Source organism: Necator americanus, chromosome X (assembly GCF_031761385.1).
Source record: "Necator americanus strain Aroian chromosome X, whole genome shotgun sequence".
NCBI lineage: Eukaryota > Metazoa > Nematoda > Chromadorea > Rhabditida > Ancylostomatidae > Necator > Necator americanus.
Genome location: NC_087376.1, coordinates 2,416,482 through 2,434,012, shown reverse-complemented (window position 1 = coordinate 2,434,012; position 17,531 = coordinate 2,416,482). Strand labels below are relative to the sequence as shown.

The 17,531-nt window shown below is 36.0% G+C and overlaps 3 protein-coding genes across 6 annotated transcripts in view; 1 reads left to right on the top strand and 2 right to left on the bottom strand.

Moving 5' to 3' along the window:
- Window positions 1–2,109, top strand: part of RB195_021291 (uncharacterized protein) — a gene marked incomplete at both ends in the record, with an annotated part of 8,645 nt that extends 6,536 nt beyond the window's left edge. The window contains 4 exons of the mRNA XM_064207949.1: window positions 552–628; window positions 730–840; window positions 1,683–1,766; window positions 1,978–2,109. Coding sequence (XP_064063830.1) covers window positions 552–628; window positions 730–840; window positions 1,683–1,766; window positions 1,978–2,109 — 404 coding nt within the window. The remainder of the gene's footprint in view (window positions 1–551; window positions 629–729; window positions 841–1,682; window positions 1,767–1,977) is intronic.
- A 617-nt stretch (window positions 2,110–2,726) lies between these two features.
- On the bottom strand, window positions 2,727–10,378 carry RB195_021290 (uncharacterized protein; the record flags this gene model as incomplete). 3 transcript variants are annotated; one of them, XM_064207947.1, is made up of 24 exons in its annotated part: window positions 2,727–3,043; window positions 5,197–5,353; window positions 5,418–5,508; window positions 5,585–5,694; window positions 5,925–6,071; window positions 6,173–6,278; window positions 6,353–6,444; window positions 6,512–6,631; window positions 6,707–6,835; window positions 6,890–6,941; window positions 7,014–7,124; window positions 7,181–7,481; window positions 7,538–7,694; window positions 8,024–8,114; window positions 8,167–8,294; window positions 8,341–8,496; window positions 8,710–8,809; window positions 9,306–9,397; window positions 9,453–9,569; window positions 9,633–9,761; window positions 9,818–9,869; window positions 9,930–10,040; window positions 10,097–10,214; window positions 10,303–10,378. In XM_064207947.1, the coding sequence occupies 24 exons, from the start codon at window positions 10,376–10,378 to the stop codon at window positions 2,727–2,729; spliced, it is 3,060 nt and encodes a 1,019-aa protein (XP_064063827.1). The 3 variants fall into 3 exon arrangements, with proteins under 3 accessions (XP_064063827.1, XP_064063828.1, XP_064063829.1); XM_064207948.1 differs by having other exon boundaries at window positions 8,167–8,276; XM_064207946.1 differs by lacking the exon at window positions 10,303–10,378 and having other exon boundaries at window positions 10,097–10,260.
- Window positions 10,379–12,734: 2,356 nt separating this feature from the next.
- On the bottom strand, window positions 12,735–16,086 carry RB195_021289 (uncharacterized protein; the record flags this gene model as incomplete). 2 transcript variants are annotated; one of them, XM_064207944.1, is made up of 3 exons in its annotated part: window positions 12,735–12,846; window positions 14,738–14,961; window positions 16,000–16,086. In XM_064207944.1, 3 exons carry the CDS (start codon window positions 16,084–16,086, stop codon window positions 12,735–12,737), a joined length of 423 nt encoding a protein of 140 aa, XP_064063825.1. The 2 variants fall into 2 exon arrangements, with proteins under 2 accessions (XP_064063825.1, XP_064063826.1); XM_064207945.1 differs by lacking the exons at window positions 12,735–12,846; window positions 16,000–16,086 and having other exon boundaries at window positions 14,734–14,955.
- Window positions 16,087–17,531: the final 1,445 nt, after the last annotated feature.

Below are 17,531 nucleotides of genomic sequence, written 5' to 3'. Positions count from 1 at the left end.
CTTGCATATATTATAATTCAAATTTATTTATATTATTGACAATAGATATCATAATCGTTTTTGTGATTCTATTCTAGTAAATTCTGAAGTTTGGCGACACACGTTAACTCTAAACATATACGAGAAAACTTCCGTGAATCCTTAGAAAAACCTCCCTCGAGAAGCTCCTGTGTACGAGTTTCCCCGTACAAAAACCTCGTTACTTTGGCTTTGTCGCATCCATTGAGATCTTATCGATCGCGTACGAAAGAATTATTGGTGTGTCGTGAGTGAGCGGAGCAATCCTGGTGATCATCGTGTCCGATTTTTGGAGAAATCCCGAATTCTTCTACACTACTTTAATATCTCTCATCCGAAAATTCCCTTGTAAAATTAGTAAAAACGAAATCCAAGACAGAATTCTGCACTTGAAAGTGAAAAAAAAACAACTAAAAAGAGCAATAGATTTTGAAAGGTATAAAATAAGAGCTGAGGTTGAGGTTACATGTAGTCCAGAGAGGTTTTACGGTTTTTTTTTAACAATTGGAGGCTAAAATTTTATCTTATTCCAGACGATCTGGATTTGACACCTCACGGCCGAACGGAAATCGATGTAGAACGGGAGCGTCTAACATTTATCCTGAGAAAGGTTAGCAGAATCGCTAAATGAATCTCTACTATTCTCTTCTATTACTATTACTACTATTTACTTTTTATTTTAAAAAAAATCTTCTTGAACTACTCGTTTAGTGCCTTCTACGTGAACTTGGTCCCAGTTTGGGTGCGGAAAAACTCGCCAACATCCTGCTTGCAATCGCTTCATTTGTTGATATTTCGGAGAAAAGACGAAATTATTTGGAAGTCTGTGATTTAATGTCTACTGTGACTCTCTCCTCTCTTGCTAAGGGTGTTTATTTGAAACAATTCGATTTATGATCATGCATCTCGCTATTCTGTTCACAACGATCACCACAAAATTATTATTTGAAAAATTTAACGTGAAAATATACGGATTTGTGTTGTGTTGTGTATTTTGCAGACGTTCTTTTATGAGATTCTAGAATCAATAGGTTTACTGTATTCATAGATTTATTGAACTTATGTGTGGTCTGAGTATAAATTTAGGTTCTCCTCTAAGAATTTACATGAACTACCATCCTTCTTCAAAAGAAAAAAATCCTCACAAAAAATTATTCCTTGTATCCGCTAGCGCATAAAATACAAAGAAACATGTTACTGATTGAAAGGATCTTTAGATACGTTTTTAACGGAAGAGAAGGAAAAAATAAGAAAATGTCCAGCATACACATCCTGATAGATCCGTAAATATCACCTTCTACGATAAATTTCACTCTTAAACTAGTAATGGTTGCTAAATTTGATGCTGAGAAGAGATTTTAATCTAAAATAATTTTTTCAGTGAATTTCTACGCTTATTTCATCTTACCGTAGCGTGGAGGTATCTTTTTTTTTATCTTTATTATAAAAACCTAATAATTATTCTACACTTGGCTTAGTAGCTATTTCGTTCTATGTGGTCATTGTAAAGATATCCGAGCTCCATTATCCGGCAATGAATTGGATCGCATAAGCAAATCCTTTCAAGAAACGAACCTTCCATAAGAAAGAACTCACTTCATTTAGGAAGTTGAGCCGTCAAAGCTCAGCTAGCGGATATCCTTCCAGTAACCGTGCTTCTTCAGGATGAAAACCCTGTTCAAAAACCAGTTCTTATCGATAATGAGATTGATGAATGTATTCCCGGTGATAGCCAATTGTATCAGACCGTGGGTACATTCACTGATCTCAGGAATCGTTCATTTATAGGATTTCGTGGTAAATGGTTCCGTATGAGCCATATGGAGGGAGAGGAAACATAAGGCTGGCGAGGCTTCGCATAAATTGAGGTCGAGAGATGCCCTCTGCTCGTTTGACCCCTTTTATAGGCTAACAAGAGGCGTGGCATAGTACAGGGGTGGATTCATCACTGTGTTCCAGAGGTCAGCAGTATCGATCCACGGTAATCCCGGGCAATTTGGGGTAGCTAGGCGTCTCGAGATAAATGCGACGAAAAAATGCGACAATGGACTGGAGAAATTCGAAAGACCTGAGGATTTTGAACTTATTTAATGCAACGGTTTCTAATCATTTGCGTAGATGGTGGATAAATTTAATTGAAAGGAATTAACTAGTAGTCTCCTTCTCGCTTATCATAAAAAAGAAGAATTTAACAGCAATAACGCTGGAAGGAAAATTTTAGTAGGGTTTGCCGAAGCCTTACTGCTACGTATGAGCGAAATAAATATATTCCAATATAAATAACACCGTAATTCTGGAAGATATTAAATAAATTCGAGGATAGCGCTTAGAACCAGTCACTTTCTAGCAATTCTGGCTGTACTTCCAACATCGTAGTAGGGCTATGGATTATCTTACAACGCTAATTCTTCTTTACACGATTTCTAACCACAAAAATATTATTTTCTAACTAAAAAATTTCATCCAATTCAATAGTTCAAGCTCAAGAACTTCTGTAAGCTTCTGTGTGCTTAACATTTTTATTTTATTTAACTTCATTTAACTATATTCATCTTCCTTTTCTCATTTTTTATTTTTTTCGCACTACCCACCTGTGAATTTATGAGTTTATGCCCGAAATTTTTCAAAACCACATGTATGCTATAGAAATTAGTGTACATACATACTCTTTGTATTTCTATATCAGCTACTTTTATACAATTCCTGGATCAACTGGTTGTACATATCAAAAAGCCTACAATAAGCATCAAAATTTCAGAGAACATTGATGAAGAATTCTCACTTGGAGAAACGACTTCAGTAACGCCTTCAGTAGTAGTAGGGGTAGAATATTTTCTCGAGGTAGATGGTGACGTCGAAGATGTTGATTTCGAGGGAGATGAGGTTGTTGGAGGATTGTAGTCGATAGGAGTACCGTAGTCCATCTTCCGTAAGAAGTTTAGAAACAGTTGAAGTGCTTCTTTTGGTTTTTCATTCGATGACGATACAAAATGACCAGCTCCTCGTACAGTAAGGAAGTCGAGACCTAAAAAATTAATGATACAGTGGAAGTCTCGGATATTTGAACTCTACAACAACTAAAGTGAAAATATGAACAATGAGGAAATAGAGGTTTTGAGAGGTGATAATATGTAAAAACTTGAAGAAGCCAATTGTCCGAGTATGTTTCTATTTCATTGGAAAAACACCTTATTTATCAGATTTATTTTATGTTGCCGTTGAAATCCACGAAATTAATGTCAGTTTCCTTTTGGCGCGGAAATAGTTTCAGAAGGAAATTATTTTTGTCAGGTATATGAATGAATTCCTCACTAATACCTCAATTCTAAGAAATATATCTAACCTCTATGGACCTATCTACTCAACATCTTGATCGTTCACGGTTCAACATCGGAATAAATGTAAATATTGCCCTTTAGGGCATGGGAATAGCCCAAGGACATTATTCACACTTTGTGAATGACTTTGTGTATAACTGCAGCAGCGATGTTTCTTCTTTTTTTTTGGAATTAATTGTTACTAGTATGGATTTGGTTCCCTTTCCTCACTTCTGAACTTTGAAAATCCTTCTAAATTCACTTCAAAATTTATCCAGTCCTTGTAAAGGTTCACCTTCCAATTCAATTTCAATTCAAGGATTTTCTTGGTTTCTTTCTGTGTGCACCCAGAAATTCCTGTCATGCACCGTTTGTTGTCCACATATCGCCACGTTCCTCTTTAGGAGGATATTACAGAGGGTCAAAAACGAGCACGGGTCAATCATGTGAGAAAGCGCACACAGATAAGAGGCTCGAGGTACGACAAAGAACGTAGAGAGCGCAGACATAACGCAAGCGTTGCGCAAGCTGCTCGGTCTGGCAAACAATGCTAGGTCACATCAATAAAGATTCGAATCATCGACTCGTTTGGATGTTAACAACGTAAGTTAAAGTGCGAGAGGTTAGCACAGGAAGCAGAAAATCCTTAAGGGCACAATGCAGTCCCCATGAAGATATCCTTCATGCTTCCCAGGAAACCTATAAGTAAGAAAATCCTCACTTCTTTATCCTTTTATGCCGACTTCTCAGCGATCTCTTATCGTAAGCCATCGTTTCTAGCTATTAAAAAGTTTTTTTTTTAATTTTTGTACAAGAAAGAGCTGATATAGAATTTTCCAGAACTCTGATAAACGACCGCATAGCAGCGATTCCAAAATTGATCGGGTGATGGATATCATCGCATGACGGACAAAAAATAAAAACAGTATATTTGCACGAGATTGCCTAGCAAAATTTGAAAATGTGGAAAGGTGTAATTAAAAACAACAAGCAAAGATAACAAGAAAGAACGGCGATAAACTGTATAACCTCCTCAATATATTACTGTTTTTGAAGGCAACATTGCAATTAAAAAAAAAGGTGCTGAGGTATTTAAAACCTAATGAAATACGGTAATGGAAGTATTTTTATATCAGGTAATAGCTCCTTAAAGCAAATCATTTACTTAAAGTGCAAAGAAGACTCACATCCATGACGTACGATACTTTTTCATAAGTGTTTTATTTGTTTCTCTTTAATGAGGAAGCACTTATCAAGTATTTCCAAGGATTATGAAAGGAGATCATCCAAGAAAGAAAAACCAGAGGAAAAAAATGCAGGGAGGAGGAAGAAAGTTGTTCATTGCATGAATTTTATGTAATAACATCGCTTATAGCAAGAATTATCAACTGGATGCAGAGGGAAGGTGGATCGATTCTATCGAATCGAGTTGATCAAAGATCACTAGTGTCGGTGCCGAAATTTCTAGAACACCTTTAGAAATAAAAAAATTTACATACAAACTTATGTTCACCATCACAAATTGTGAATGATAGGAACTTAAGCCTATGATGCTTCTGATTTCTCAACTGTCCGATATATTATCCGAAAAAAAGAATCCAGGTAGCGGATCGTTTAAATGTTATCGTTGAAGCAGATACGAGATCACGGATAGTCTCTGCATATCCTCAATTTCGAGCAATACCTCAAAAAGTGCTGGTGGTCTCGTATAAAACACAAAAAAGAGTGCTCATTTCTCCTTTTTTTTGTTTGCATTTCTTTTACGGTACTTTGGACGAATTTTCCTGGACAAGGAGAAATCACTATAAAACACTTCCAGGATTTGTTTCCTACCACTAGGTAAAGTCGGAAACAATATTACCTTCATATTTAGTGACGAAACCAATAGTTGGTGGTTTCTGTTCCTGGTCTAGATAAGGAGATAGCGGGATTGCCAACTTCAGGCCTAGGTCATAGACAAATTGTGCTCCGTGGATTGCATTACATATGGAATCCACATCTCCGTAGAATAGAGCCACCTAGAAAAATACTTGACATTATCTGTATTCGCTCTATTTCTAGCTATTTTTCTCACATACTCACCCTCTTAGCAGCTTTAATTACTTTTTTAAAGTTTCCACTTTGTGAGAAATAGTGTGTTTCATTGAGATCGTAAAGATTCGCAAGTTCATCACTGAAATAATTTGACAAGAAGTAAATCTGCCCTGAAGGGAGGGGTAGGAGAAGGACGAAGGGGCGGTGTGACTTACTTGCAACTCTCATATTCTGGAACTATATCAGGAATATTTAGCGCTCGTCGAACATCGCTTCTTTGAAGATATACGGTAGAATCGTTGTAGTGTGAACAGGATGGTAAGGCCTAAATATTCTTCCATCCTACCTACTTTCCTTTTTTTGTGATAATTTTGATTCCATGAGTTCTGGTGCAATATTCGAGTGTAATTCTCAGCTTACGCCTCCAAAAATAATAGTAATAGATTGTAAACTTTTCCATAATTTCCAGAAGATTTGTGAGAGGATAAATGTCGACGTTCTTCATCCGGAATTTTAATCTAATAATGGTTTCGTTTAGCGGAAAATGTCTTCTACCTGTTCATATCCAATCTTCTTAAAATGTGTCTTAAGCACAATTGAACTCATGCTGATCACTGGATCAGGCTCATCAAGTCGGCATGTATAGTACAGGAAGAAAGGATCAAGACCGGTTTCCAGGTTGGCTGTGTTAAGTGCAAGTGACTGGAATTTTTCAATTACTGAAAAGTAGAGGATTTAATAACGGATGGAGTCAGTAGATCCGGAAATAACGTCATATCACAGAATATTCTCAAATTTCTGACCTCGTTTTGGCAGATATTTTCACTCGTGTCCAGTGACATTTTATAAAAGTCGCATTCGTAGGTTGAATTGTCATTGCAACATAAATCGACGGTGAAACGATATTGGCTATAATTTTTTTTCAACGTAAATTATTTAAATTTGTTTCCAGATTGGTAAAATCATTGAAAATAGCCACTCACTTTTCATCTATGAAAGAATGATCGTAATTGTAACCAACTAGTGAATTATATTGAAGTCGATCATCCACACAACCATTACCAATAAGCATACCCTTAAGTGAGCTAGATTGAGCTGCGGAACATCCGCAAGGTGGAGTAAAAAGAGTTAAAATATTCCACCTTAAACTGAGGGAAATTCTTAGCATCATCAACAAGTCGAGCGGATAACATTGGAACGTATGTGCCACCATAGGATTCTCCAGCCACATAAAAGTCGTTCATGCGACGATCCGGGAATTTCTTGAAGTTTCAAACATACGTTGTGTCAAAGATCCAATTATATCAGATTTTATTATGTTTTATATTATTATCTACCTTAAACCATTCCCTAATAGCTATATGATTATCATCGGCTACTTCATCATCGGTGAAGGAATGAGTACCGTTTAAATCAACGGAAAATCCAACTCCTGCCGGAGCATCCATATAAATTATATTAGCAAACTGTAATAAACATTCAATGGTTAGTTTTTTTCGGAAGTAAAATATTTTTCCTACCCTGTTCCATGTCCATTTATTTCGTTCAATGTTAGCACCAAAATTTTTTGCTCTGTAATCCTTGAATTTTGAGAATGGACGACCAAAAATAGGAAATATCGTTCACGGAACGTAAGATTCTTGCCTAAATGGTCCCATTTCAACGAAAAGTCCTTCCAATGACGAACATCCAGGGCCTCCATTAAGCCATAAAACTACTGGATCTTCGGTAGGATTATTTTCGGACTCGATATACCTGTAAGGATCAAGTGAAATGTTGGTTTTTTGTTAAGTAAAAATCATATTTCATACCAATAGAACAACTTTTTTGTATTGCTGACGCTCAGGTACCCGGTGTATTGTTTCGAATACATTGGCTCATTTAGATTCGGTAGTCTTTTTATTAGGAATGGGTCAGCGTCCCAATTTGCTGGTATTGGTGCTGGAGGGGTTAATGTGCCTGTTGGAGGTACGTATGGGATATCATGGCTTATAGGTGTGTCGTAAGGGATCTTCTTCAGGAAGTTAACGAACACTTGTAGCGTTTCCTTTGGTTTCTCATTACTGGAAGCTGGAAAATGTCCAGCTCCACGGATTGTGAGGAAATCCAAACCTAAGAAGCTTCATTTTAGAATCACAACTTGCTAGCTTTTCTGGCTATATTCCTACCTTCGTATTGAGTCAGAAGTCCTATAGTTTGAGGGAGTTGTTCATTATCCAGATACGGTCGAAGCGGTGCAATTTCTTGAAGTCCTAATTTTGAGGCAAATTGAGATCCATGAACAGCGTTACATAGTGTATCCGTATCTCCATAGAAAAGTAATGCCTGAATTGGGAATATTCGTGGAATACGTTTATTCATTTTTTTACTGGATATATTCCATAAACTACTCTATTAACGTTTGCATGGATTTCCTCCTAAAGTCGATGTAATTCGCTGCGAAGTTACAGGCAGATATCCAGACATTTCATAGGTTCTGCACAAGGTTAAATAAGTCTAACTGATTATTATATATGTTATTATTATACAACAATATTGTATACAATCAATTCTGATCAATACGCGGAAAAACGGTCGAAGCGGTGTTTTGGGTATCAGCAGTTCTTTTTTTTCGACCAGGATGGTGAATATTATAGATCCATTAGAATACTCACAGTTTTGTTCGCATTTACGACATTCCTAACATTTTCTTGTTGATCTACAAGGTGTTTATCTCCGAAATCATACTGATCCGCAATTTGCTCGCTAAACAAGATTTTTTTAGGAGTTAACCATTGCGTCCACAGTAGAAACCTACTTGCAACTTTCATATGGTGGAGCTGGGGCTAAAATATGCAGAGCATACCGAACATCCTGACGTTGAAGATAGACCGTTGAGTCATTATAATGAGCACAAGCAGGTTGTGCCTCAAAATCTCGAAATACCTCAAAAATGAGATAATTTATAGGAGAAAAAAATGTTTGTACCTACCTTTGCAATGTTTTTCATCCTCCTCAAATGTGTTCGTAATATTGTTGTTGATACTTGCGTAGGAATGGGAGCATCTTCAGGATTTAAGTAGCACGAGTAATAGAGGAAGTAAGGATCAAGTCCAGTGAAGAAGTTAGCCGAGGTCAGATAAGTACTCTAGAGAATTGCTTTCTGAGTAACAATAAAGTTCCTTGTTATCCTATCGAAAGTAGATCAAAATCAGACCATAGTGTCTGTCAATCAATACGATCAATTTAAAAGGGAGGTTGATGTGGAAGTCAAGAATCAATCAAAAATCGAGCATGATCAAGTCTCAGCAACAGATATGGTGTTATGGATTGGAAGCAAAGTTTCTAAGGATAACCATACCTCGTTAAAACAATATTCAGACTCATTCCTAGACATCGAATAAAAATCGCAATTGTCCGGGTCATTATTGCAGCATTTTTTGACTGCAGAGCGGTAGAAACTATAAGAGAGTATTAATATAAGTAATATAGAAGTAATATTACCAGTAATTGATATAATAAAATAGTTCTTCACATGTTATTAGGTGAATATAAACGAATAGCAAACACAGCTATGTCGAAATGTGAGGGAGAAAATTGATCCATGATTTTATCGTTCTTCCAATAAGTTGGTCAAACATGTGCCCTCACACAAAATAACTATAATTGATCTTTGACAAGTAAGTTGGTAAGTTCATTGATCGCTAATAAAATTAAAATTTTTGTACATACAAAAAATTGCTATAAGTTGACATCCTAATAGCTTTTTTTAGAGTCAGGTTTAATTTAAAATAATTTGCTTAGAATTAAATTTAAATTATTTGCAAGTAAATTAAGGTTACATATTTTGACTATTCTGTATGTGATTAATAATTCAATGTAACTAATGTAATTTTGTTACTTAATTTTATATAATTTTTAAGAATCTATCAAATAAATCAAATATAAATATTTCACCTTTCGTCTATAAATCCATGATTGTAGTTGTACTCTACCAATGAGTTCTGATTCAAAACATCATCAACACATCCATTACCTATCAACATACCCTAGAAATATTAATTTTACAGCTAAGATTAAAAAAGGAACGATGGTAAAAATTACTTTGAAATTATAAAAGTCATCCTCATGAATTAGTAAAGCGGAAAGCATTGGAACGTATGTTCCAGCATAAGATTCACCAGCTACGTAGAGATCATTGTGTTTGCGTTCGGGAAACTTCTGGAAAAGCGATCAATACCGTATAATTTCACTATTTTTCAATCTTTTCGATTATAAAATTACCTGAAACCATGTTTTCAGCGCTAGAAGGTTATCGTTTGCTACTTCGGTATCCGTGTAATTCCATAGTCCGTCAAGACGAAGGGAGAAGCCGACACCGGCCGGTGCATCCAAATAAATGATGTTCGCGTACTACAATTAGAATTGATTACTTTTGTTGTGATCTACTAACTAAGATCGATTCTCACACGATTCCACGTCCACGGATTTCTGGTGACACTTTCACCGTAGTTATTCACTCTAAACAAACACATTGTTCACTGAAGATTGATCCATAATGAACGATCTAAGGATTTCGACCTGAATGGGCCCATTTCCACGAATAATCCCTCCAAAGAAGAACATCCTGGTCCACCGTTCAGCCATAAAATTACAGGATCGTTTTCCGGATTATTCTCAGATTCGATGTACCTGCGAATAAATAAAGTTTGTATTTCTATGGCTCATTTATCGTCATAACGACTAACCAGTAAAAAAGTTGTTTCACTGATGAGATGCTTAGATATCCTGAATATTGCTTTGATCGCATCGGTTCGACTAGGTTCGGAAGCGAATCGATGAGTTCATATTCTGGAGCGGCTGTGACTAGAGCGAAAACGCACAGGTTCAACACCACGATCCCACTTGGCATGGATCTTCTTCCTGACTGCAGATTTTTTAGCAAGTTACTTACTTTGAAGTGCTCGTGTGGAGAATATTCTGTAGTCGTCTTCAACGGTAATTGCGACAACAAAAATTAAGAGCATCATCCAGAAAAAACTATTATAACTGGCTAAATTTGAGAGCAGAGTAAGATCTACGGATTGGTTTCCAGTTGCGCGCTAGCGTAGAATGTAGCTGATCGGAGGACATACTTTGGTATCCGATTTGACCAATTTCTGGACGATAACCTTCAGGAACGTCGACCAAAACACAATTTCGACTGAGGCTAAGTTACCTGCCTCTCGTAAGGATGGTTTCTGGAGTCCATTTTTCCTAATATTTAGCGATCCGTGATTATTAGTCCTTCCTCTTATTATATATAGTCGCCGTAACTTATGTTTGTCCACATGACCGCGACACGCCAACTTCACATGCTGGTCACATTCTCTCTTCGCTCCGCTTCTGTACAATAAATCGTACATTGCGATCTTCATAAAAACGTAATCGCCCTGGAAGTGAGTTTTGTTAAAGTACTCGTGGAAAGAGTATTTCATAACTGTTAAGTATTTTCTGGACCATTTGAGTTCATCAGCAGAAATATACCGCTACTAACAAATAGGGATTCGCTTAATTTTTGGAGCTAACTTATAGATTTCAGCATTTGCTGGTTCGTGTTTTTAAAACTCATTAGAATTCGGAGTTCGAATAAATAAATAAATAAATAAGTTAGCCGCAAGAAGTAGCAGGAGCCTCACATTCTAGTACTTTTCTATAATCTCTTGAGATCCAAAGGTAAAGCGGCATGTGTTCGCTTCTCTGTAGCCTTAGCATTAACCGTAGTTAGACTCGACTGGTCTGGAATAGAAAACTCCACACCTGAAGCCTTTGTCTTGGAATTGGTTTCTTTTTTTTCTGCAACCTTTCAATCCACGGTAGTTGGTGAAAAACATACGCGTTCGTATTGCTCACAATAGTGATTTTTTAGGCAAAAATTGGCTTGCCAACTCCATTCAATGAGAGTTAAAAGGGTGAGGGAAAACGATAAACCATAGGATATTTCCCTACCGTGTTGTAAAACAGTTGGTTTTCCATCGATCAGCACAGCAGATCGAAAACATGTGGCCAACTGTCTGTGCTCTCGCCTCACTCCCCGTTAAGCATTATATTTCTAATTTCTTGATTTCTGGAAAAAATGTTGATTCTTTCTCCCAAAACAAAACGATGCCGCCACAACGAAAACGTTGAAAAAGAGCCTCATTTTTTTGGAAAAATTATAACAAATATGTCCTGATGTTTCGGTAGGAAGTGACAGTTGATTCTGAACGTTACAAGGAGGGGAGGTAGTCGTATTCGTTCAAGGAGCCCTAGAGAAAATAATTAACAATTCTGCTGGTCCACTTCTTTTCTATGTCTAAAAAAACGGCTTGGCCTTGTAGTATGCTTCACTTTCACACATGAAATACACCCTGGGGCGATTAATACGAAGATTAGGAGGTATGGATAGGAGTGCTAAAATTTTCTAAAAGAGCCAGTATTTTTATCTCCAGCGCGAACCTTGAGTAGATCAATCCAGAATCATAAAAACTGTGGTGCTATCTTTGTCTGATCTGTTCAGGATCCACGGTAAAAGTTAGGAAACAAGCAGGAAATAGGTATCTTTATTATTAATAGAAGAAATAGAAATGAATGAAATTTGTAGCCTCTAGCGTAAGTCGGCGACCCACGTCTGAACGACGCGATCTATGTATCTGCTATCAGAAGTGAATCAAACAGGTGAGGAAGCGTTATCGGGAATACAATGAAGCTACGAGGTTTCAATAGCCAAACGTTAAAACGAGTTACTCATATGAGCATACGTGAAAAAGCTGTCCGAATGTGGATGCTTTCAAAAATAACTGGAAATGAGTCCAAGTATAATATAATTTCTAATTTTTTAGCTTAGAAATAATGAAGAACAGCGGCAATAAACAGAAATTTTAGTGTATTTCTTCTCCGGTCCTCTTCATTAAGGTGGCATTCCTCCAATTTTACATCAATTCGATCGATCAGAGCTTAAAAATGTTGCTTTTTCGGGCTGATACCAGATTATTTTTGCTCCAAAGATTACCAACAATTAGGCTCACAAGTATAAAAATATATACTAATACTTGACAGAGCATTTCCAAAAAAAAATCATATCTGTAGCATTTACAACAATCTATATGGAAAAGAAAAAATTCAAAAAAAAGAAACGCTAAAATGTTGACCGCATTGAAGAAAGTGAGATGTTAAATGATGGTATCAGTAGTACTACAATGGCGGGAAAAAGTAAACATGGTAAGAGTACAAACGTTTGAAGAAAATCGTATCGATTATCACAAAACGAAAATATTTATGTACTAGGAGAGATGGAAATGAATAAAATTGACTGCATACATATTTAAATAATATGAAAAAATAAAAAAAGATATCCGTTGTCATTTTTTATATTTCATGTGGTGGTTCAATATCGGTAAATTCAACCGCTGAATGGTGTTCCTTTGATATAACTGTTTTTCGGGGTTTTTCGCGACCCAACGAATGTCGTCGTTCAAATCTGAAATATTTCAAATAATGTAAATAAGAAAATGATAAATTCTTTTTAAAGCTACCTTTAACTACAGTTTTCTACAGTAAGATGTGCCCTGTTTTGCTATGTTAATTGCTATAATATTATTGTACTCTACTCTTCTTCTATTTAATTTCACTTCATCATTCTACCATTTTCAATCATTACGTGTTATATTTTATACTTTGAATCACTTAAATACTGTATTTCACCATCATCTATCCATTTAATTCATCAATTATTCCTGTTTAATGTTATTTTGAAGCTCCATGCTCACTGCAGCTTAACGTATGTAAAATTTTAGGTGTTTCACTGGATTTTGTGGATGCAGCACATATAAAATTGGCTTAGTGTCGAAAATATGGAGTTAGAAACAAATACTGCTCTTTTTAATATTAAAACAACTGCTATCACTCTGGATCTGACCATACGAAGCTATATTTTCCCCCGAAAAAAGGGGCAAAATGTTAGTGACCTCCTGGAGCAAAAGTCTATTTTAAGCACTAGGTAAATTCATTCATTTATCCAGAACTGACACGGCTTGAAGGCGGGTTACGTCATGTTCTGAGGAAGACTCGAAATAAGAGGGATTAATTCTTTTATGTCAACTTCAAGGATTAGTTAGAAACGTTGAAAGACGAAATATCCTGTGCAGAAATAGAAATGGGCTTTTTTTCATTTTTCTTCTTATTTCCAGACTATCGCTAGTAAAGTTCCACACTCGCTTCTGTCTGTCATGTTTCATATTATCAGTTTCATTCATTGTTTGCCAGGATTAAGTAATCTTATCGAATGTACAGGCTTAAGGACACAAATTCTTAGTAAAGTTGTGACTTCTTCGAGGAACATATCACGTGCTGACTTGCAAAAATATGTGTGGATTTAGAACTCCCGCATGATCATGTAGTGGGCAGTATGAAAGACAGTAAAAAATGTAGGATAATGAAAACTAAAACAATTTCCTATGACCATTATCCATTTTACTGGAGTTAAATCAAGGATTCTTGACTTCTCGAAAAAAAAGTGCAACTTTAGGCACTGAAGTTCTGGGAAAACACAAAAATAAGAGAAAAAAGGGTTGAGCAGAAATAAATAAAACGAATAAATTAGCAAAATAATAATAAAAAATAATAAAACAAAAATAAGTAATAATAAATAAATGAAAAAAATATAATAATTGCATTTTGGTGATGCAACAATTAAGTTACACAGGTAGTTGAAGAATAAATTATGTAACTGGCATGTTTATGTACGTTTTTAAACCAGTTGTCAATAAGAATAGTAATAGATAGTAAATCCAAACAAGATGAAAAGAATTGTCTTTCAAGTTATTTAAAATGAAAAATTTCAAGGAGTTTTCTCGCTTTTAAGAAAATGTTTATCATCTCTTCTCTATTTTATTTTAATGTTATGCAGGTAATCTTAAAAAATGTGCATTTTTTTTTCTTTTTTCAGCACAACCGCCATGAACGAAATGCAAACTACTACCCTTTGTGGGGTTTTCTCAAAAAGATTTCCATAGAATGGTTAGAAATTTGCGTCTAACTTACTTTTATTGCATTGTTTTAAAAGTAGGTCAAAGATTTGACCAACAAATTATCCAAATTTATCAGTTTCTTATAGGTCTTGTTAAGTTTCCTTTTGGAAGAACCACATTTTCGGCTTTAGGATCTCCCATTTTAAAACGAATTTTTGCAAATGTTGTCAGTTGTTTTAGGTTCCATTTCGTGGATCACATGAATATTGTATGCATGAAAAAACAAAGAATATCGGACAGCAGATATTTGTGGCATTTTATCAATTGCGAAAAACAAAAACAGAGGACAATTTGGGAGTCCATGAAGACTCGCCAAAAGGAGCGCACATAGTAGTCGCTTACCTGCCTATACTTCTTCCAAGACGTCGTCCAATTTCTATTCCTAGTTCAAACGTTCGACGACAATCTTCTTCAGGAGTCGCCAACGGTGCAGCGTCGACACGTGTGCGACTTCGTGACGCGACTCGTAGAATCGCTCGCGAAGATCCACGAACTGGCGTACCTGCGTCGCTGTCGCTACGGAGTCGTCCACTACGTGAACGTATCGGTTTTCGTAACATTTGCGCCTGAATTTTTGTTCATAAGGAAGAATTTTGTGATTTTTACCTCATCTTCTAATAGTTTATTTCTAACTCACGTGCTCAGTTATTTTTGAGAGAAAAAATTGACTGCTTCGTTGCAATATTGGTAGAGTAACTATAGAGTAACTCTAAACCAACTCTATTCCTCTGGAGTGGAATGCTTTTCACTTAAAAGAAGATGAAAGGGCAAATTTAGCAGATTCTAGACACTGCTACTTTATTCAATAACGCTTCCAGAACAGAAAAACCTTACGATATGGACAATGGAGAAATTTCTCCGAAAAAATTTATTTTATTTATTTTTTTAATCTATTTTTACAATATTTCCAATAACACTGAACCAAGGTTTCAGGTCTCCAAAATGGTATACTTGGACTCTAAAAAAATTTTAATATTCCTTATATGGTGTGACGAAGAATGTACATACTCAAGGATTATTTTTTAGTGTCTACGTGAATAAATCATTTCTATGTTGTGGATCTCACTCATTTATGTATGTTGATATGAGCATTGAATGATTTTTTGAGAACTTATTGACATAAATCCTGAACATCTCTGGATTCATGTCATTGTGTTAACGTTGACACATGATTCTAACTGGAATTTTATTACTTTGCAACTCTACCTGAACTTTCAACAAGAACAAGATTTCCATAGAATAAGATAGTCACAGACGGTCTTCATTAATTCTGGAAAATTCTAGGAGGTTTCTAACTTCATTCAAGGGAATCCTCCTATTTATTGTAAATTTTAAATGTAATACACAACGAGTTATAGTTATTTCTTGTATCAGGACTGCGTGTACGGTCAGTTTCGTCAGCCTATGGTCATGTTTTTATTTATATCAAAGAAATAGGGGATTCATAAGTAATTATAGGATTTTTTTTAGATTCAATTCTACACAATTATGCAGCCGTTTATAATACTGTTACGCTATCTTTTCAATAGGTTCTGTACTATTTTGTTTATCATATTTTCATGTTAATTTAACTACAACAACATTCCATCAAATAGCGTACACACCACACGATTACAGCGCACAAAACACTTTATTCCACTACACAAATAAACTCTGCTCTGCTGCAACCATTCGCATATGGTTTGACTCATGTTGGTTCATTTTTAAAGCATGAACACCGAAAGACCGTACAGCGATAAGCAAACTATATTATAAATGTACGTATGTACGACATAAAAAAAAACAAACAAGAATGGGCAAGGATCAATAAACATATATAGAAAGATGTTGTGCTATGAGATAGGGAAAAAATAAATAGTAAATAATTCATTCTTTATGCAATGTTGCTATTTATTCAATTTTTTTCCCTTTTTGCATAGTACATAGAAAATAATTCAGATGACAAATATATTTGCAATGAGGGGAATGTCATTGTCATGAGGTGAAATGGTCCTTACAGTATCACCTATAGAAGAGAAATGACGATGATGCAATGACGGATCACAAATCTCAGAAGTTGAGGACTGAACCGATTCTCTATCTGAGAGTTTCGGACCTAAGAAATCTGTGAAGGGCAATATTATAGAGAAAAAAAACGGACTAGAATAGTTATGAATGACTAGAAAAATAAGACAGGAAGGAACAAGGTGCAGATGTATATATAATATATATGTAGAAAGAAACCAGTGATACCCACATGCCTGGGTGGTCGAACCAGTGTGTGAGGGACTAGGCCGGTGTGGTACGTCATTTACAAGAAAAAAAGATATGTATATCTGTGAAAATTAACGAGTGGCGCCTTACTCGATGGGCTAGCGAGCAAGATTTTAGGGGGAGTGTTCACGGTTTAATCGCTGGAAAAAAAAACGTGCCCATTGTTGCGTACAGAGCCGCCCATATCGCACTGTTTTTCTTGGCAATTGGTAACGCGTGTTGATTGTTGGCGAGAAAAAAAAAACGACAAGACCTGAGATTATATGCGTATTTTAATCTCTTGCACCATGATCAAGACTGTAACTATGCGATAACCGTTACAGACGTATTCGTTCCTTTCATTACAAATACCGCAGTTATTTGGAAACCCTGATATTTGTTGTTGTCCCGAACAGGTGTGGATGTTTATGATTTGGTAACCGTGTCAGTTTAATGGTAATCGTGCGTTATGTAACATGCATGTAACAGTATGCAACACTGGACGTGGATAGTATGGAAGAGGAGAGTAACCGGGGCAAATGGAGGCTTACTTAGTAAGTACCGAGGGAAACAGAAAACACTGTTAACTACCGTGTACAACCACTTACACTATATACAATCCTAAAAAAATGAGCGTCGATAAAATAGCAGCCAGTCAGATATCGCAACATCGGCGAGAATATCGCGAAAGCTGAGGACCTACAGATCGCCATATATTCGAATTCTGGATGTTTTGATAGCCTCCGTGCCTACTGCTCGTGGGGTGTTAGCGAGTGTTTGAAAAGTTATAAACTAGTAAATATCACCTAAAGTAGCAGCATACTGCCCACCGTCGTAAAAAGAAACAAAAACTAAGTGCCGCTTCTCTTAAAAGGACCGGGAAATTGTCGCATGGCGCAATAGT